This window comes from Lycorma delicatula, chromosome 4 (assembly GCF_047948215.1).
Source record: "Lycorma delicatula isolate Av1 chromosome 4, ASM4794821v1, whole genome shotgun sequence".
Taxonomy (NCBI): domain Eukaryota; kingdom Metazoa; phylum Arthropoda; class Insecta; order Hemiptera; family Fulgoridae; genus Lycorma; species Lycorma delicatula.
In genome coordinates this window covers 113713153-113736646 of record NC_134458.1, presented here as the reverse complement: position 1 = coordinate 113736646, position 23494 = coordinate 113713153, and the positions used below count along the sequence as shown (strand labels likewise).

Sequence of the window (23494 nt, the reverse complement as noted above, 5' to 3'; positions counted from 1 at the left end):
TAAAATTTTAATTATATGTTTAAATAAACTAAAAAAAGTTTTACAGATTAAAAAAAATCGGTATTTGTTTAATTTTTATGCTTCTCCACATCCAAAATCACTTTGCAATTTTTTTTCTACGTTTACTATGTTAAAGAGAAGAAAGTAAAGGAAAAGTCCACTAAAAAATGTACAACCAATGAAAAGTTACATAAGATTTCTTTTTTGGTAGTGGGAGATGAATTGGGATAAAATTTTATTGTAACGTTCTTACGTAAAGTTTATTATTTAAACTTTCAATATTGTTAAAAATTTAAATAAACCAAAAAAAAAAATTTTAATTTAATAAAATCGTATCTTTAAACTTTGATCGGCTCCCCAGCCAATATTGCCCCTTAACTTTTCTTGGATTTGCTTTCATTAATATTATGGCTAGAAGATTTTTAAAAAATTCAGACATTAAAAAAAATGTGCAATAAGTAAAAAGATAGTTTTTTTCGATTTTTTGGGAAAGGGAAATTTTGGGGCAATTTTGTTTTTAAATGTAAGATAAACATGCGTGCATGTATTGAGCTTAATGTAAAGTGAGATTATATTTGCAAAATTTCGAGAAGATTGATCCCCAACCCCTTATCCTCTGGTGATATTGACCCCAAAATTTTACCCACAAATTGTCCCATATATACAAGTCTCGGTACAAAATTATTTTATACAATCAAAAGTAATTAAGTTTCAACTAGCCAACACATGTATTAACATTACCACCTCATTTTTTTTTTTGGGTTCCTCTAGCATAAAACATTGAAAAATGATAAAAACTCATACCCCCATTTTTTGACTGATTACCATGTTTTACTTCTTGTATCGTAGGAGTAGAGCTATGACGAAAGGAAAATAAAATACAAAAGAGATAAGTTAAAAACGCACTAAAAAGCAGATATTTATATTAATAATTTCTTCATTAAATTTCGCCTTTTTGAAATCGTTACCAAATTAAGAGTTTGTTTTTAAAAATAATTTTTTACCAATTTCAAAAAATACGAATTTAAAAAAATATTACTATTTTGTCCACTTTTTGAAATTATTGTTTTATTTAATTTATGTTTATTGAAAAGGGACTTATTAATTAATTTTACCGATCATTGTGGTGAAGTGGTAATATTTCTGCCTTTTATATAAAAAGTTCTGATTTTGAATCCCAGTCAGACACCGTTATTTTTTCACGCGCTAAAATATAAATTTCTCATAACTAAAATGAAATTCGTCAGGGTATCCAATACTGGACGTAGGCTTATAGATAGCGGATTTTTTTTTCCAAATAAAATTCAATGTTTACATTATGTTAATTAAAAATTTCACAATTTTCTTGTTGGCATCTTTAAACTTTATTGCTTACATAACCAGTATCGTGATTTACGTTCAGCTTCAGTTTTAAAAATTAATGTACATTTTGTTTAACAATTACTGTAAATAAGTATGATTACATAGCAGTTACAAGGTAAAAAATAAACATAATAATTATCGATAGTAAATATCTAGGCAATGAGTCATTAAAGTATTACTAACTATTTTTTTTGTAACCGAACTGAATACTAATTAATTCATTGTTGTGCATATACAAACTTCACCACGTATGTCGACTTAACAAACACTTGCTAACATTAAAGGTTTTCTGCAGTATTTTATTTAGCTGTAATATATCATTTATCCATTTAATACTTTATAACTAACGTCATTTTTTAGGATAGAAGAAATAGAAGAGTAGTTTTTTTCTGGTGAAAAAATTAATTTAAAACCGTTATTTTTTTTATGATTTCTCCTTTCATTTATTCCGACCTTCGTGGCAAAGTAGTTGTGTTTCGCCTTTTATCCCAAATTACTCTTTGAATGAAAATCAGCGTTTAGCTTGACATTATGAATCTCGGACAAGCTAAAAAAAAAAATTAACGGCAGTTTCAGAAAGGGTCGGTCTAGGACTGGATTACACCAGTATCTTAAATTATACTTTTAGCATTAGTGGTACAGTGTAATGTAGAAATAAGATTTTTGCTTGTATTTTCAAAACAGGCTAACTGATATGTTGGAAAACTCCTAAATATCTAGAATCGCTTCGCGGTCTCCGAATTGATTAAATGTATAGCTAAGAAGCCAGTATTAGGAGCTTCCTAAGGAAAAAGAACCTTCTCTTCTCACACATCAACGACCCAACTTTCTACAAAATGAATATCGAAGCTCGTTAGAATATTTATACGTAACGTTTAATCCTACGTTTTACCTCATTGGTTGAAAGGATTTTTTTATTGTCCCGTTAAAGAAAAAAAATTAGTCGTATAAGGTGAAGAAGATGGTAGTTACTAACAAAAGATCATGTTCTCTCATAGTAATTTGCTTTACGGAGTTACATCATGAACCCTACACCACGTCATTTGCACCGGCACCAGAACTGATTTTAAAAGCTCTTTGCTGTTCACAGAATGAAAAGAGTTGGAATATTTTTTAGCTATAATGTCTTTGTGACATTAGAATCCATCTCTTCGTGGTCTCAGCTAAAAATGTACAAGCTTGGTTATGTACAACCGCGGGTTTTTTTTTTCGACCACTAATCTTTTGAATTTATTTTTCATAGACAATAATAACGACAGCGTAAATCTATAAATTTACTAAAAAATTTAATGACCACTCTTTTAAATCATACAGTGGGAAAAAATAAAATGTAGAATGCTAAAGTATATACATAATATAAAATTAAAAACAAAAGAAAAAAGAAACGACCTAACAGTACAAAAAATTCACACTGCTCACACTACTTGAAATATGACAGATCAAGACAGAACACGCAAGACAAAGCGGAATTTTGTTAATACGGTCCTATTTAATTGAAGTTTTAAAGAAAATTATACTGCAGTCGATCAATTTTGTAGCCGAACGGGGCAACTTAATTCAGTTCTGGTAAAACCTCCGTTTTACTGTCCACACGCTACGATTTACATTAAGTAAACGTTACACATAGATGAAGTTTTATCTGCTGACATTCATATTTATTATCAAAATTTCCATGAAATGTACTAATTTATAAGATTATTACGAAATCATAGTAAAAATGATATACTTTCATGATAATACTTTCATTCACATTCGTTTTCATCTTGTTAATGTAAAACAATATTAATGTGTTTATAATGCCTTCCTGGTACCTTAAAACAAAAAATTAATTCCACTTTTTTTTAAAGAATTCTATACATCCATTATCATTATAGCATTTTTGATATTCATTGGTCAAAGTATATACATTCTAAATTTTACTAAAAGACAAATTAATTATCTGAGTTTCATTATTCACACATTGGAAAAACGATTTTTGAAAAAGATTTGTTTCGGATGCCAAACCACAGTTCAGGAAAATAATTTCTAAGGATTATATTGCTTTATTTATCCATATGGTTTTGGATATGATTTTTTAAGATTAATAAGAACCGCATAAATCATTATTCCAATATGGATATTATTACTACTCCGCATTCAGTGAAACCAATTATCAAAAATGCTGGAAAAATATTACATGACTTTCCAAACGATTACAATAAAAAGTAAAATAGTTAAAAGCCAAAAAAAAAAAAATATATATATATATATTATTTAGGGGTCGGGAATAAATTTTAAGACAATTTTTTCTAAAATATTCATACAAAATAGTATAGAAATTTATACAAAATATTCATGTAGAAGTTAAACTTAACAAATTTGCTTAAGTAAACTTATCTCTCAATTTAACACAACCTTCAATAGAAGCTAAAATAAAATTTTTGAAAAACGTTTCTACATTTTACGTCCGGGGACTATAATTAAAAAAAAAATTGTAGACATTTCTTGATAGCTTTGTATACGAAGAATAAACTTTTAAAAAAATTTGGAAAAATATTTAAGCTGATGGGAGCAAAAACACCAATATATATGTATATATATATATATATATATATGTCCCATACAAAGAAATATTTGAGTCAAATTTGAAGAAATTCGGTTTGATCAATCCTGAGATATAAGGCCAAAAGCATCGGTATGTTTTTTTATCTCGATGAACTAGCTGGATCCTATAATGTAAAGATTTGCAAAAAACCCACCCCCATTTTTGATATGATGATTACATTACTTTCTCCTTTTACATAATTAGTCTAGCTATATTATATATAGCTAGACTATATATAGCTAGACTATAATTAATATTATATGATATAGTCTATAGCTAGTATATATTCTATATAAATTGCGGGGAAAGTAAAAAATGTTTTGTTCACTGGTTAATTTAAGTTCGAGAAACTAATGTAAATTAATAAAAAATAAAGCTTCTTTATTAAAATCGTAGCAGATTCAATGTGATATTTAAATAAACTGAAAAAAGTAGTAAATTATCGTTACTTTATCGTAGGTATTATTAAAATTATACATCTGGCGGAAACTATTAAAAAATTAATTTTCGAAGGTCCAACAAACCAATATAAAATATTCCAGATCACTTTATTTGTCAGAATTAAAACGGATGTTTATGACGTATTCATTTTTTACTTTGATCGAGTGATAATCTAATAGATTATTTCTATATATATCGTTTATATTTTAAAAATGACATATCTGATTGTTTTATATAAAGGTTTTAGATGGTCGATATAAGTTCCTGGATGAAATTTAAAACATCACAATTTTTTTTTTATATTTATCAAAATAAAATATAATCTGTTGATATTTACTTTTTAAGCTTTTTAAAAATAAAACAAACTTTTATTATACTTTTATTATATTATGTTGATTTTAATTTGAGAAAACAACATAATGATTATAATACATATCCATGTTTATTTATTCGAAATAAATTTTAATTACATCTTTAGTTTGACAAATTATAAACCTTCTATCATTACAATATTTTATAGGTATTTTAAAAATTATATTATCAAGCTGGAATTATTTCATAATCAGAGTTTAGAACTTGGTGTAAATCATCAAGTTATTACCGGAGGTGTATTATAAAAAAAAGTTGGCAAAAGACTGCATAATTTTAAGAGATGGGGAATGATTTTTTAAAAGAAATGTTTTTGGATTATTTATTCAGAGCGTTCGAAAAGGTGCTGTTCACTGCAATTATGTTATTGTAATGATGAAACTTTCTTAATTATTACTTTGTATTTTTATTTAATTATCTTATAGAAATTAATATTACAACAACTGGAATAGTTCACAAAAGGTGTTGAAAATAACCTCTTCCAACATCAATACATTACTGCACACTTTTCAATTTGTTTTCAAACACTTTAACCAGCCGAAATAATGGAATACCTCATACGTATGCCGTTATTTCGGTTTTTAGTTCGTTAATATTCGTGGTTTGTTGTGATACACTGCTTGTCGCTGCCCCCATAGAAAGTAATCCGGGAGAAAACCCTCGAAATGATCCTATCAACAAAGACATTTCGTAAAAAAGTCATTGATTAATTAGATGTGTGCGGTGTGGCATCGTTTTGTTGAAACCAACCGTGATTGATTTCCACTTCTGTTAACTGACTAACGAAGTTTGTTAAAACAGCACAATAACGATCGCTATTAAGGGTACTTTCAAAAAAGATTTGACCCACAATTTGCGTTCTACTCACACCGATCCAGACTCTAATTTTCGTTTCGTGTTAAAATTGGTCGTGTAATTCATCGGGGTTAGTTGTCGACCACAGTCGTGTATTTTGTGAAATAATATAATCTTCCAGATGAAATACGCTTCATCTGTAAAAAATGTAATGTCGTGGATGCCTACGGAATTCTGGTCAATAAAACGTTAAACCATTGGCAATAATTTAATCTTTTGGCTCGATCTGTAGGTTTCATATGTGCACATTCTTGAATACATATTAGTTTATAGGGGAAAAGTTTCAGTTCTTTTCTTACAGCTTTATGTGCGGTAGCAAGTCCGATATGTTACTTCTATCCTAACTTACGCACTGAATTTGATGAACTTTCGGCCGTTGCATTCGAAATATCAAACAGTTTTTGTTGGTTTAGTTTAGGTGATCTTCCACTTCGACCAGCGTCTTCAACTGAGCCTGTTACCCGAAATTTTTCGATAAGGGTTCGAACTGTATTGCGGTGAAGAACAGGAATATTTTGAAACTTTTCAGAAAATTTGTGCTTCACTAAGTCTACTTGTCACTTTCACGAAAGACGTGTTCAACGAGAAACATGCATTCCTCTACTGAAAGAACCGTTACGTTTCTCGCAACGATTGACTCCGATAAACGAAACGAAGCATGTTCAATCACAACTCAACAACTGACGTCTTGGTTTATTATTATGCAATGTCGAACGGACCCACAGAGCAACCAACCTAACGCCGAAAGAACAGAATGCACCACATAATTCTAAAGCATTCTGAACAGCGACTTTCCGAACGCTATGTATATACATTGTAGGTAATTAATTTGTTATAATACAGTTTTCTCTAAAATGCCTTTAAAGAAAGTCGAGGTTGGATTTTTTGCGATAAGCTCCCACCCCCTTAACGAATTTTGAAAAAAAAAATAGTATGATCAATGCCCAATACATAAAAATATTTGAGCCAACCTAGAAGATAAACGGTTTGATCCGATCCTGAGATATAAGGCCTGGGTTTGTTTAACTCGGTATTAGGCAGAAGTTTGCATAACTTTCCGGCTTCGCTCTTGACAGGTTTTTATTTCATATACGCTATAAGGCTTTTCTTTTAATTATTAATGACTTAAATATGCAATATTTAAATCTTAATTATGAAAATATCAAAATGTTCAGTGAAAAAAAATTGGTTTCGATTTGCTCCTAGATCAAAAGACTTTTCCTTAAAAATTTTTCAGAAAAAAAATTAAAATTCTTCCTAAACAATTTTTACTCAGTTGATCCCCCTTCACCAAATTACTTTTTATCCTCAAAATTATACTATGAATTTAAACTGTAATTGCTAAAATAATAAAAATCTTGTAGTAAAATAAATTTTTGGTTCTGTTGATCCCTTGTTTCACAGCTATTTCTTATAAAACATTTTTATTAACAGCCACAACTTGAAAAACAAATAAAATATCAGAAATATAACATTTTTAAAACTTATTACATTCTTAAAGTGGATCCCGTAGGACCCTCTTCTTTAAAGTCCCCATGTGATATACATTAATATTAGATATAATTGAATTTTAAATCTTGAAAATTAAAGTTTAAAATAAAAGAACTGATATTTTAATTAAGTGAGGGTCCCATTCAGCCCTCATCTTGTTTTTGGGATTAAAAATTCATTTATCAAGTAATTATTTAGTTCCATTACGTTTTTTTCCTGTTTAGCCTCCGGGAATCACCATCAGGTATTACTTCAGTGGATGATATGTATGAATGTAAATAAAGTGTAGTCATATACAGTCTCAGGTCAGCCGTTTCTGAGATGTGAGGTTAATTGAAACTCAACCCCAAAGAATACCGATATCCGCAATCTAGTATTCAAATTCGTATAAAAGTAATTGCCTTTACTAGGAATTGCTCGACTTCGAAATCAGCTGATTTGCAGAGACGCGTTTACAACTAGACCAACCTGGTGGATAATTCCATAACTTACCCCAGTTTGGTGCAACGTTATTCAACAACGCTAAAAAAATTATAGTTAAAAAAGGGAATCAATGGGTATCGTAATGACCCTTGTTCGATGGGTCGAAAATCAGGCCAAAAATAGAATACATACAGACAAATTTGTGTCAAATTTCAGTTTTTTTGGTCCACGGGTTTTCAAGCAATGAGGAAAAATCTGTTTACGTTAAATATCCCCGACCATAAATCTAAATGACTTAAATCTTTGAAATTTTAAATAGCTTAATAAGTAATTTCATCCTAAAATTCAATTTTCTTCGACCTCTATAGAAAAGTAAAAAATTCAAAATAGCTAAAACTATCAATTCCTCTTTTTTAATTTTGTCCAAATTTAAATTCTATCAATTTTCTGTATATAGATATTTTTTGAATCATTCTCTGATAATAATTTATATTTAGCCAGTCCTGGGATATTAATTAATATTCAGAGCAACATAGCACGTACTTTCATACAACTTTGGGAAATTTCTATAACGTTTTTGTGTCTTTCGATTTCATGAAAAGTCAATATTTCAAAAACACTGATACCTAAAATTTTGAACGATTGGTATACATACCCTTTATAGCTATACGATTTCAATCAAATTGAGTTAAACCCAGGAAATTAAAAGTTCATATATTCATGAGGCCGGAAACACTTCGTTCGTTCTCGTCATAGTTTGCAAAAAAATTCGCCCTGAATTTTTTTGTAAACTAGATGCAAAAGAGTAAAACGAAGCCATACTGAGATTTTTGGAATTAAAATTAAGATGTAAATTTGATGGTCTCAAGATTTGTGGCCTGAAAAATTGAATAAAACCGGCTTAGTAATTAATTGTATACCTAGTATCCAATAATTATTTAGAAAGTTATTGTAAAACAAAAACGTTGGTTTAATAACTTGTTGAATTGCCAGTAAACGAAAAGGTTTTACAACGAAAAATTTGAAAATACTTTATTTCTAAGAACATTTATGCAAGTAACATCAACTAAACATGAAGAATAATTTAAGGAATTTGATTTTTATTAAAATCAAAACAGACTAAAATATGTAGAAAAATACTGTGTTTTAATCTCAAATAAAAACAGGGATTATTTCAGTACTGGAAAAATCTAGAAACAAAGTCATTATATATAATACGAGGGTTATTTTTTTTCAAGGTCCGATCAGTCACGAAATTAAAACCACAGTGAAAATAAAAAAAAATGTTTATTTATAACAAGTACTTACATAGTTACGCTATTTCTCTACATAGTCGCCACTTCGATTTAGACATCTGCCGTAACGTGGTACCAACTTTCCAATACCCTCATCATAGAACGGAACCACCTGTGTTTTCAGCCATGTTTCTACGATGGTCTGCAGCTCGATGTCTGTGCCAAAATGTTGTCCTCCTAGCCAGCGTTTCATGTGAGCAAAGAGGTGAAAATCGGATGGAGCCAAGTCCGCGCTGTATGGTGGATGATGAAACACTTCCCAACGAAAACGCTGCAGGAGCTTCTTTGTTACAGCTGCAGTGTGCGGCCGAGCATTGTCATGGAGAAAGACAATGCCTGATGACAACATTCCTCTCCGCTTATTCTGAATTGCCCTTCGTAGACGTTGAAGAGTCACGCAGTATGAGGCTGCAGTGATGGTCGTGCCACGTTCCATGAATTCCACCAAGAGAACTTCATTCCGGTCCCAGAACACAGTAGCCATACACTTTCTGTTGAAGAAGGTTCGCTTGAACTTCTTTGGTTTACTGGGAGAATGAGAATGCATCCGCTGTTTGGATTGTTCTTTTGTTTCTTCAGTTTCATGTCTCGTCCCCTATGACAATTTTGTTCAAAAAATCTTCTCCTTCATTATGGTAGCGCTGGAGAAACGTTAGGGAGGCGTCAATTCTCATTGTTTTGTCATGGTCGGACAGCATCTTGGGAACCCATCTCGCACACAGTTTGCGGTACTGAAGTCTTTCACTCACAATTGTGTAGAGAGCTGACCTTGAAATTTCAGGAAACGAATCACTCAATACAGAAATTGTGAACCGACGATTTTCTCGAATTGCCTCATCTACTCGCTCAACGAGATCTGTTGACACTCGCTTCCTTCCCTGACCGCCTGCATCATGAACATCTGCACGTCCTGCTTTAAAGTTCCTGCATCACTGTCGCACTTTGCTGTGACTCATTGAAGTTTCACCGTACAAATTACTTATTAGTCGATGAATTTCAGCTGCATTACACCCCTCAGCCTGAAGAAATCGAATACCGCACGCACTTCACACTTGGCGGGAGATTCTAAGTGACGCGGCGTGATTGAAGGCCATACTAGAGACGCTGCGCAACACATATGTGCAAAGGTTCATCCGATTTTTGCGCGGGTTTTTATTTCGCGACCGATTGGACCTTGAAAAAAAATAACCCTCGTAATAAATAAAAGCATATTTAAAACTTAACATTACAATAATTGCTTAACAATTTCTTCACTGTTTACACGATATTCTGCTCGATTTAAAATTACTTGATAGTATAAAACCTCAATTAATTTTAATATGATTTATTTTACTCTTGGCACAAAAACGGGTAGAAATTTTGGCAACTATTACTCTAAATAAAGTGTTTCCATATGCATGTCTATAATACGAGTATAAACGTTGTTCTTTATTTTTACCTGTGGAACATGTCTTGAAATTCTTTCCGTTTCTTGTGAAACATTCTGTATTAATTAGAAAATAACCAAAAAATTTATGGAAAAACATTTATCCAAAGAAGCTCAAATTTTATGCTCAAAAAATGTTTAAAAGGATATTTTTTACGGTTTTCTATTCCAAATTTTTACATGGACGTAAAATTCGAGTAAGATTAAAATAATAAAATATTAATAAAAGAATACTTTTTTCGGTTTTTTGAAGCAAAATTTATGTTATGAAGTGAAATTGGATAGATTAATCGGAAAAAGGTAGGAAAATTAAGACCTTCTTTTGAGTTGTTATATTTATTATTATTTAACGGCTTTCGTTTACAGCACAAGGCCATTTACCGTAACATGAAAACACCATTTTCCTCTGTCAAACACCTATCCCTAGCCTCCAAAATTTCATTATCTATTCTCGTCTGAGACGCCTCCTCTTCTTTCACCTAGCTGGAATCCATGACCAGACTTTTCAAGGTATTCTACTTTCCTCTATTCGTCTCGTATGACCGTACCAGATGAGTTGTTGTTCTTTAATTTTATCCGCTAACAAAACTGTCTTGTTAATCTGTTTCAAGGTATCACTTCAAATTCAATCCTGAATAATCAACTGACAAAAACTCAACTGTTGTCACTCTGCTTTTCAGGCTCGACTGAAGGGTCTAAATTGTGATATGTTAGTGGAGTACTTTCAACATAGGAATTGAATATTCTCTTCTTGATATTTTTTGATGTTTGATCGTGCCACAAAACTGGATGCAAAATTTCTGTAATCAATTTATCTTTACCAACCTTTCCCAAGATATCATTATCTGGTCTCCCATCATTTTTAAAAATTGTGATACTTATGTTCTTCAACCATATTTATCACTCCTTCCTCTGTTCTAATCTACTCCTTCTCACCATCAATGACCATATATTTTATTTTCTTGTTATCTGGACCCACGTGGATCTTATCCAGACTAACGTGATATTGTTATATTTAGATGAGTTATTTAGCTTCAAATTACTGTCAAAGATATATCACAATTAGTAAAGATGTAATGTGTAAATGAAAGTGGAAATATAATACGTAACTGTACTTAGTGTGGGTGTTTTTAAAACTACACTATTAAAAGATGCTTTTTAACTACTAGTCTTTTTTATTCAACTTACTAATTAATTGTTACCACTTCTATCTACATTAATAATTTTAATACTGTTACTTTTTAATAAAATAATTCTTTCGTTACATAGTTTTTTCACTTTTAAAAAAATGGTATAAATATCTGAACTAGTAATTTGCGTATTAATATTTTTTATATTAGATATAAATTTCATCGGATGATAGTTTATGACCTAACAGAATAATTCTTTTTTTTTGCCAATGTTTATATATCCAAATGCATTATTTAGGTATTCTGAAGTATTTTGATATTAATAAAATGATTACTGAATTCATACACAAAATATTTGTTTTAATACACTATAATTTTTTATTTTTATTCATGATTATTCATTTAAAAATATTTTAAAAGAAATTTGTCTCTTTGTAAATTACAACAAATTAATTTACTTTATTTGAATATTTCCATAACATAGAATGAACAATGATGATACATATTTACATAGGCACTTATAATAAACAATGTAATATAGATAACATTCTTTTATTATATTGTTCTGATTTAATTACGCTTTAACGAATTAATTGTAAGTACAGTGTTGATTTACCTCTACATTGCAAGCTAATATTAAAAATTATTATTTTATCTGATAATTACATTATATAAAAAAATTGAAAAGAACTCTGCAAATCATTTACCATTTATGTAAAAAATCTGTGAGATTAATATTGCATTGTTTATTGACGTGTATGTACTAGACAACTGTTATTTGTATTGTTCTGTAACACTCAAATAATATAATTTCAAACAATATTTGGATAGGCCTGTTTATTTATTAGGCACAATAACCCAATAGCTGTTGGGTAGCAGTCGTTCACAAAAACTGGCGTAACTAACACCATGGCATCATAAGAAGCATACCATGCCAGGTTAATGGCATATGAAAAATGACTTTTTTCCCATTGCCTTTGTAGAATCAAATATAATATTACATACCCAGAATGTTAACCCTATAAGTAAACAGTTTGAGTCATTGTACAATGATTGGCTGTATAATGAGTATAATTACCCTCAAAGAAAGTAATTTATCAAATTCCACTTGCAATTCAGATAACTTAGTTGAATGTCACTTTTACTTAAAATGTTTTACCTATATCACATTAGAAAAACTTGGACCAGTAGTGTAAAATAATAAATTACTAACAGTGTTTCCCTATTTTTAAGAAACTGCAATATATACACTCCCTCTGCACAGAACCAAAGAAGTCTACCAGCCAATAGATTATAATTTTTTTTTAAGTTTCATTTTATTTAAATTTTCACTGAAAATTTACAGATTTATCCTCCAAAGCATTGACTCCTTACTCGATTACAGCATATTAGGATTTTATTGAAATATTATTCATTTACTCTACATTGTGCATTATTTTACACTTACTTTAAAGTACATAATTATTTTAACTTAAAGTATAATATATTATATACTTTAAAAATATTTGCCAATCTCTATGGCAAAATCCAGGGGTCCTGGGTTCAAATCTTGGTCAGGCCTTTTTTCATACACTACAAAATTCCATTCCCATATTCCCATGCATAAGCTTCAAACTTCTGTGGTGAAGTAATGAATTTATCAACAAAATATATATATATATATAAAATATTTAACTTCAAAAATGCTCTAAAGTCTAAAAAACATTTATATTTTTTCAATTCTTCTTTAAATGTTGACTTTGCGAAGTCATTTCCAGATTAAAATCAGACAACTATCTATTTATTTACTTAAATGTACTTAATTAGGCACCTACTACAGAAAGGACATATCTAAAGAACTATTTTTAAAAACCTAAAGTATTATTTTTAACTTTTTAGCTACAATATCGAAGAGATTGGCTTTATTAGTTTTTTAATTTTATCTAATTTTTTATTTAATTCTATCTTTTTAGAAAAACTTCTAGCAAAAACATGACTAAGGCTCTCTGGAATGGGTAGGTATGCATAAATTTGTTTACACCATTTTTATAAAAATAAAGAAAAGAAAATGGAAAAAAACATAAGATGTCTACAGATTAATGCAATCTGTTTGAAATGCAGGAATGTATATTTTTGTTATAAGTTTTTTATCTAATTTCTTGAATTTTTCAGCGAAAGTACTTTCATATCAGAATACTATAGGCTTTGTATCTTTATACTACAGCAATCCAATACTAAAAAATGGTGATGGCAAAAAAAAAATTTTAATAAAAAATTTAAATTACATTGTTTATTTAAAAAAAAAAAATGAAATTTATTATTTTAAAAATTGGAAAAAACAACTTAATATGGAATGACCGGATGAACTTCCTCAACCAACTAAAACATTATCATATATGTTACGCCTTTTTGTTAAGAGCAAGACTTGATGATAAAAAAATACATATGAGCATTTACTCCTTTTATCAGTCAATTAAAAATGATTGTGAAATTTCAAAATGAAGAAAAAAGGATACAGTACTGTAATTTCAAACAATTTGTGTACTTAACATGTGATATTAACATACACTGTACACCTAATATATCATGAACAAAGAACATAATTAACTGCTGTATATTTACAGTTGTTGACATTACTAACATGTGCTCTGCATAAATTAAGGTTTTGTTAGTGAAATGAATCATTCATTATGAAGTAACATTTTGTAATTGCTCTTATTTTTTATACATTTATTTTTATGAATATATTTTTTTAATAGTTTGGAATTATCTTCCATTATATTTTAGACATTCTGAATTACAGGTGTTAAAAGTGTAGGGAAAATAAAAACTTGCAAGAGAGAGAAAGAGAGAGAAAGAGAGAGAGAGAGAGAGAGAGAGAGAGGAGAAAAACTTCAACAAGACTATTAGAAGAATTTCCTCTACAAAACAAAAAAAGAATATTAAAATCAGTTCATTTTGTGAAGAAATGCATTATGTGAAAACATAGATACATGATTCCAGTTGAGATCTTGTTTCTTTAAGTCTGTTAATTAAATTTTTAAATTTCATTCCTATAATTTTTTTTTAAACAAAGGCTTCTTATCTTTTCTTCTTCTGGAAGTCCCCTTTAAGAATAAATAAATAAATATATATATATATATTTATACATAACCAGAATATTCAAGATGAAAATATAGATGTATTGCTCCACCATGCAGTTCAGTTTTGTGTTTATTAGATATTAAAAAAATTTCAAGTTTTTTAAAATTAAAATAAATATAATTTTAAACAACTTTCAAGAGAGGTATATATTTTTTTTAAATTATCTACCTCTGGTATAAATGTTTTTGTCATTTACTCACTGGCATTTCATTTCTGTGAAAAATTTCAGGAGGGCAACAGTTGAAATAAAAATAAAAATTGAAACTATTTTTGTGTAAGATATTTTTTTTTGAATTTTGACTTATGATATCCTTTCAGTTAATAAATTATAACTGGTACATTAAGAAATGCCAAGTAATTTAGTTAATATTAAAGAAAAAATGTGTAGCTTTGTGATAAATTCACTATTTAAAAAATCAGCATTAAGATTAAATTTTATTCCAATAATTGAGTTTATTGTCTACATTACACTACCGTAAAATCATTAATAAAAACTAGACATAGTTTACATTTTTATAAATATATTAGGAAAATTACAGTAGAATTAAGATCAGTAATATGAAACAAATAATAATAGATTACCAAGATAACTTATGCCAGATTATTATAAAAATAAACTGAAATATTTCTGGAAATAAGAGTAATTTACTTGTTGTGCATTATTATGTAAATTGATTTAATTGATTTAGGACACATAAATTATAAGTATAATTACAATAATTGCACGACTGTCATTTGAAATTCTTTTATAGCCCACAATGCACCTACAGATAAAAAAGGAAAAGGAGGCTCTGTAAGGTATATTGTATCACCACACCCACAGTAATCTGAGAATGAATGTTGCCTTGATTCACACCTTACAACCAAGTATAGAATGTAGACAACAATTTTTTTTTATTCTCTTAGTCATTCTCTCTTGCTATTTTTTTTTGTCTTGTAGACAATTCTCTTATATATTTTTCTTCTTCTTTCGTAAAAAAATTAATCTTTTCTCTTTTTAAAAATATTGTTATCACTGTCTCATTCTATTAAGGTCATTTTATTATATGTCATTCATTTATTTTTTACTCTTTGCTTCAATACTTCAAAGGACATAAAATATGATGCTTTCTGTTATTATTATTTTTTTTATTGTAATGGAACAGTTGCATATTCTGTCATATCCTTAAAAAGATATAATTTACTCTTTATTAAATACTGACTTATCCAAAATCATAAATCTTCTTATTAGGTCTTGGAGAAGAAATTTCATTCTGCCCAAATTTAATTCTTCCATAACTGAACCTGATGGAAAATCCAAGATCTTAAAGTTTATCCACAGGACATGTCTGAGGCAGTAAAGATGCTCTTGATTCCTATATTATTTTATTGATAATTTATGAAAAAATTATTATAGAAACTGGGTGGACTGGGTGTTAATGGGGGTTGCCCATTAACAAACTTGACTGAGATTTTGGGTCGTTATATTTTATGTGTCAATTTGAAAGTGATTGGCACAAAATTACGGCAGTTATTATCTCCACAGGAAAGTGAAATATATATATATATAAATGTTTGAACTGACAGTGGCTTTGGGGTCTGGGGGATGTGAAACGCGAAGATATGCCAAAATTTTCCAGAAGTCAAATCATCATGGTACCCATTACAATAGGTAGCTTTCTTATGAAATCTATCTAATAGATGTGATAAATTAAAATGACTTAAACATTAATTAATAGAACTTGGGCCCTGGGAATGACACTAAATTGCATCTGTTTTCAAGATGATACTTCAGTTTATAAAGGAATTAAAATACCTAGAATGTTTCTTGGTATTGCATCCTAGGAATTAAAGTATGTGTAAAATATAGCTGATAAACTATATTTTAACTATAAAGTCAAGTTGGATGCAATTTTACTGCATTCTTTTGCCTTTTTTTTAGGCTAAACAGATAAATTTCACTTAAAAAATAATAAATAAATTTTAAGATACTTTATTCTTTATTTCTGATCTTTGAGGCACTCCTTGCTCTATCAGCTTTAAATCATAAATATGTGACTTGATTCTCTAACTGTTGACCTTCTATGCAGGAAAGTAATATCCCTTTGCACACTCTGACTATCACTTTAACTATTAACTAGCAGTGGGTTGAAGTTTTTCTTAGTTTATTGTAGGGAACATCTCAGTAATTGCTTTACTGATATTAATGTGGATTCTAATAATAAAAAGAGAAGAAAAGTATAACTTTTATTGAATAGTTTTATCTTTAATGTATATACTTAAAAATCCCACAGGTATTCTGCCTGCAATAGAGCTTATCTTAATTATTAGTTATCATTACACTGATTTTATTATCATGAAAATTTTATTTAGTGAAATTATCACTTAAATATTCAATTTTGAGATTAATTAATCTGAAAATTGATTAAGAGCAATTACATTTTTTAAACAATGATAATTAGTTATAAAAAAATGAAAAGAGTGAAACACGGTTTAAATATAATCAATTTATTATCTTTGTTTATTCAAAATCATGATAATAAAATTTTATTTGACTACAACTGTAAATCTTACTTTTACATTCTTATTCAATACTTAGCACATATATTTTGTTAAAAATGTTTGCTGATGTATAAGTTAATATGTTCTGAAAATTGGTTTGTAAAAAAAAAATTATTTTGTTCATGTTTATTTTGTAGATATTTTATTTTAGTAAAATAACTAAGAAAGTATGCACACAGGAAGGACAAAAATAGTTCATGAACATGCATTCTATGTGTAGACTACACATAGTCTACACATCCCTTCCTCATCCTAATTCCCTTCCTCATCTCATTGTCATTGTTAATTTAGTTACACAGAAAGAAATATTTCTCTTAGTTAATAAATTTAACACTTCTGTTGGAATTATCCAGAGTTTTAATCCTTTTCCAGGTTATGTCATAAATTCTGATAAATATTAAAATATTGATTATTGTATTAAGTAATAAATATAAAATGAATTAATTTAACTTATGTTTAGGATATATTTAATGGCATTATATAACTATTAGAATTACAGAGTAATTCTACAAAACCATGATTTATACAAAACAATCCAATTATTTTTTTATTGTAAAATGATTTTAAATTCAAATGTAAATTTGTAAACAAAATAATAACTTCTATAAATTTTTTATCATTTTTAGTTTACTATATATTACAGCAGATATCATCAATAGAAATAATTTAATGTAAGATTACATCAAATTGATGCAGATCATAAATCACAGTACTTTTTCTGATTTACAGTTACATTAGTTAAAACATTTAATGACAGTTATTTTAAGCAAAGCAACTAAAGTGATGAGACAAAGACTAATATGGTTTGGGGAAAAAGTTTATTCATATTTTAATGCAAAACAAGGTCTTTTTTATATTTAAAAAATGTACCGTTTTGATGACTGCCTTTTGCCATATTTTAGGTGAAATCATTACCCAATACTGTGGAACTTATGTTTTCTGGATGAAAAATTATGTTAAGTAATTTTCAATGGCCTCTTTTGAAGCTGACTTTATACCATTAAGAGAGCGTATAGCATTAAGTAGTGATCAAAATAAATAGTAGTCTGACGGCGCAAGGACAGGACTATACGGTTGATACATCAAAATTTTCTGGCCAAGCTCTCTCAATTTGCGGTGGGTATTGAAGATGTATGGGGGTCTGGTGTTAACATAGAAGATAATATATTTCAGTTAATCTTTCCTTCTCTTGAAATTAGAGGTTAGAATGAATCATTTGAGTGGGCGGCAACAGCAGCAGCAGCACATAATGAACAATTCATTTCCAATACCTCCCCCCCCACACACACACACACACACACACATATATACACATCCAGCAACATTTTTCTTGATGTTAATCCTGGCTTTGCTACTGTTTGCGGAGCTCTACTTTGTTCCAACTACAATCTTTTCAGTACACTACTATTGTACCTGATACATTTTTCATTGCTCGTAGCAATCAGTTTCAAACATGGTTTGATTTGCTCTGTTTTATTAACAATTCGCAGATGGAAATTCGATCTGTTAGAAATGTCATTGTTATATCTTATGACACAAAAATGTTGAGTTTTTTGAGTTATCAACCACAAAACAGTTTAAAACTGTTTTGTGGTCAATATTTAGTTCATTACTGATATCACAACTGCTAATGTGCCGGTCTTCCTAAATTTTTTCCATGATTTCATTGGCTTTTTCAGTCAAGAACAAGGAATATTGACATAATTTCCAGCTTGAACCAACTTTGTTCCACAAGTACTGATACCATATCATGTCTATAAGTATTACAAATGTTTTTAGCAGCCTGAGTCGCATTCTTCCCTTTTTTTATAATAAAATTTTAAAATATATAGAAATTTTTTTTATTCTTACAAAACTTTGAAATAAATAAACTAATATAATCATAATCTTTCTAAAGATACTCAGTGGTATGTCACCTTTCAAAAGCACACAAGTGTTACAAAGTATGATTGAAATTACCAGAATTATGCATTCATGAATAAACTACTGGGAGAATACGAAGAAACTTTTTCCTCAACCCAAATTATTTTTTTAATTGAAATATCCGTAACATAATGCATTTTATGAGTTTCATCAAAAATAGATATGCTGTTCAGGAATAATAATGGTTCAAACACAAACAAAGAGAATTTAATTTCATGAAAAGCTTTAATAGTTTTAAATAATTTTTTTATGTAAATTTTTTGTTGAAAATATTATAAGTAAAAAAAAAAATTACAAATCCAAGCACCAATATTTGTTATTAATCACATAGACAATAGACATAACTTAATTTGTTCTGGCATCAAAAACAACAGACAAAATCTTCATATACACAGTTATGTATCTATGTTAAATTAGATCACTTGAGAAAAACTGTTTGTCAGTATGTTCTAAGCTTAAAAATCAATAAAAGTCACCTCCTAACAACTATGAATTCAAAAGGCACTCTCAATCACATTCCCACCTGTAACAAAAACAATCCCTATATTTATGATCCTCAGTAACAAACTTTTCCATTTTATCAAAGGAGTTGCAATCCCTCATTAGACTGACTTGGAAAGTCCAAAGAAGAATGAGGTACTACTGACTGCCTTTAATGATATTGGTGATTCCATACCCAGTGGTTCTAGATTTCAGTTCTCTTCATAGATTAATTCAAAATCAATTTTTCATTCCATGAACATTAAAATTCATAATTCACTATCTCCTAATCATTAAAATAAATGATTTTAATTTAGCAGCACATTATAACTAATTTAATATTTTTTTTAGAATTTTTTTACCAGTATTTGTTTATTGTAGTAAGATTATTTATTGTAGTAAAATAATGAAAATACTTAAACAGATGAATAAATATTAAATAATAACTATAATAAGTTCTTTTAGTATTTATTATTTACTACATAATGGACTATATAAATAATAGATTAATTATTTTTAGTTATTTTATTAAAAAATATCAAATGGTAATGTGAATATTAGCATATCATTTGAACTTTGAAGTGATCTTACAAAATAATGAATAAACAAATCAATAACTGTATTTTGGATTTTTTTTATTTTCAGTTTCATTACTGCAAAATTCAATTATTTTGCTAAACAAGGAATCAATGGACCAAAACCATCTTTTCCTTTTGGAACTTGGAATGGAGCATGGAAAAAGGTAATAGAAAATAAAATTTTGCATTAGTCAAACAATTTTTTATGAGATATTTATGAAGTAGCAGATTTAAGTTGAAAAACTGCAATAGAATCAAAATTAGAATGATATTGCAATTGTGGAATAACTAATCATATATCTTCTACGCCTTCCTAAAAACTTGTAATAATCTTTAAACGTATATTGCGTTCATAATAACAAACATGGTACCAAGATGATTACATTATCATAAGAAAACATAAATGTGGGATGTTTATTCTAAAGTTGTAATTGTTTAAAATATTTATTGTAATATTTTAATAATAATTTGTAATATTTCTGTTTTCATTAAAACTTTATGATTATTTTTAGGATTTTTTTTATTATTGTTTACTTAGTTCTGTTAATATTAGTAATCATTTATCTAGTTAAACATTTGTTTTGTCCTTTAGAAAAATGTTCAGTAAAAACAAAAAGCTGCTTCTCACCATAGATTTCTTAGAATTAATTTATTAAGTTAATGGTATTAATTTCTGATATGTAATGATTATTAGGTTTTAACATTAGATGATATTACGTGGTTTATTAAATACTTCCTTTTTAACAGAGTTCAATAGCATTCTAATTTTAAGAAGAATATAAATCAAAATTTTCTCAACTAGAGGCAAACAGCTTGAGATGGTAACTTTTGTTCTGATCTAACATTCTTATCTTTTACATATTGCAGCTGATTCAAAATTCCTGGGAGATTTTTTCCCCTTATTTCATCATAATATGAAAAATTAACACTAATATGGCATGTACTTGTTTTCCTTGTGTCTTGCTGATGATTTTATCCTTGTTTTAAACTCAATTTCTAATTACCATAGCTCTCTCTTGTCACATTTTCTTTTTTTTTCTTTTCTTCATAATATATTCCATATACATTTCTTTCTATTTTTTTTATTTTTTTGAACTATTATATAGAAATTTAGTTATCTATCAGAGATAAACTTATGTTAGCAGAACTCCAAAATAACATCCCTAAGCAGCATAAAGTAATTTTTAAAAGTTAACAAATTTCAGAACTTGGCTTTTTCAATACAAAAATACTTATTCAGATATACTGTAAATAGATACATAAAGCCTTAGTATGCAAATAAAAACCATGCACTATTTGATATATTACTTAGTTCAAATAGTTATTTTAGCATGACACTTCTGTTTTAGTACCATATTAAAAATTATAATATCCTGTCTATTTCTTTATTATTGCCATTCTTATCTCACCCTATCTGTAGTTCACAAATCAAATCCCACAAAGTGAAATGATGGTTAAAAACAGCATACAGTATTTACTGCAGTTTTATCTTTAAATAGTTTGAAAAATGAAAATGTATGAAAAATGAGCACTACTACCTAACATATTAAAAGTATACTTTGGCCAAGATGTTCAATTAATGCTATCACACAAATGGTTATCTTGAAAATTTTGAAAAAACCAGCTGCCACCAGTAATAATTGACTAAAGGTATGTTATGTTCATAAGAAATTATATCAAAATAATTAATTTTTGTAAAAAAAATCAAAATATACATTTATTTATGAATCCATTCTAAAGACGTTAAAGTTAAAATACGTTATTTTATTTATTCTATTGTTGTTTTATGAGAAAAAATTCTGCAGATTGTTTTTAGGATATATTATTAGTAGCTGCTAGTAAACTACTGCATGAATATTTTAAAAGAATAAATACTCTCTTATAAGGTAAACAACCTTGAACTATTCAAGTTTGTTACTTCATTTACATGTTTACTTGAATAATAAATAGACTCAATATTTAATATTAATTACTTTTAGTTACATATAATATGTATAGACATTTATTATTTTTTTCTTTAATTACAAATAACTTTTTATTATTTGAATTTTGTTTAATTAAAAAACTGTACACACATTTATCCGACAATAAATAACAAAAAGAAAATGACATGATTGGCAGGATAATGAACTAACTGATTGAATCAGTCACAACATGATTCAAAATTGAGCAAGTTGAAATAAATTTTGAAATTTTTAATAGAATGCATTCTATGCTGTTTTTATACACAGTGAAGTTATTTTCAACTACAATTATTTTTTTAAATTCATTCCTTATTATTACTAAAGTTTGTAAATTTAAAACTGTGCTAACTTATTTCTATTTTCGCACATGTATGGCCTTTGGTTTTGGGTAATAAGCATAAATTTATTTCTGAGTTTTTAACTTTTGTTAGCAAGTAGATTAACTACTTGCTAACTTAATTGTTTTAAGAAAATTTCAGGTAGTGATATAAATGAATCTTATATAGATGGCAGAAAATACAAACTTGTAAGTGATGAAATGTCATAACATGCTTCAAGCACTCACAGTACTGATTAGTAAAAATAACCAGCGATAACAGTAATAAACAGAGCAAATAATAAATAAATGTAATAATAGTGATGTTTACTATCTAATCATTAAAATAACTCCATTAAGTAAATACATTTCAATATTGCAAACAATGGATGAGCATAATGCATAGCTAAACTCAGAAAAAACTTAAGAAAAAATTCTTCCTATTTCTACGTCAGACCTAAATTATGTAAATATTACTAAAAATGTAAACTCTATTGGCTCAGATAATTACTCATTTCCTGCAAATCTTGCTGGTACAAAATTGATGTGTACTAGATCTGAAAAACACTGTGCACTGATTAGATGTCAAAAATTCAAATTGGGAATTTTATTCATATTAATTACAAGCATAAAGCTAATAAAATTGTTATTCAGGCCTACTTCCAACTACCCCATTAGAATTAATTATAGAAGCAGGTAACAAAAAAAATTCTATAAGATCAGTATGCATATTGCCAAGAAAAACTAAACAACTTTCATTCTTCCACATATTCCACTTCCACTGTTTTTTACTAATCTTGATCCATCTGCAAATAACAGAGAAGTATGTACTACAATAAAATTATTAAATTGTACTGTACAAATAGAAGAACCAAGGAAAAAACATATTATGGTATAGAATACCAAATGCCTGAATTTTAATAATTCGAAGATCTACTGTTGTTACTCACCAAGGTACCAAAGACACTCACTTCAACTTCACCAACATGTGTACTATATTAAGGAAACCATTCAGAAATGTACATTTGAAAAAATTCCATCTCACAGTCAACATAGACTTTAATATCACCAAATACCTTCAAATTTATCAACAAATGAGAATTATCAAATTCAAAAATTACTTTTTCTAAAATTCCAAAATTCCAGTTTGAGCCAAATGACATTCTCTGTCTTCAAAGTGCAGAAACAGATTC

General features: G+C 28.3%; 1 protein-coding gene across 1 annotated transcript in view; it reads left to right on the top strand.

Moving 5' to 3' along the window:
* LOC142323766 (cytochrome P450 3A24-like) overlaps positions 1-23494 on the top strand; it is a 66253-nt gene that overhangs the window by 9371 nt on the left and 33388 nt on the right. Inside the window, exon 2 of the mRNA XM_075363953.1 lies at positions 20089-20185. Within this exon, the coding sequence (XP_075220068.1) occupies positions 20089-20185 (97 nt within the window). The remainder of the gene's footprint in view (positions 1-20088; positions 20186-23494) is intronic.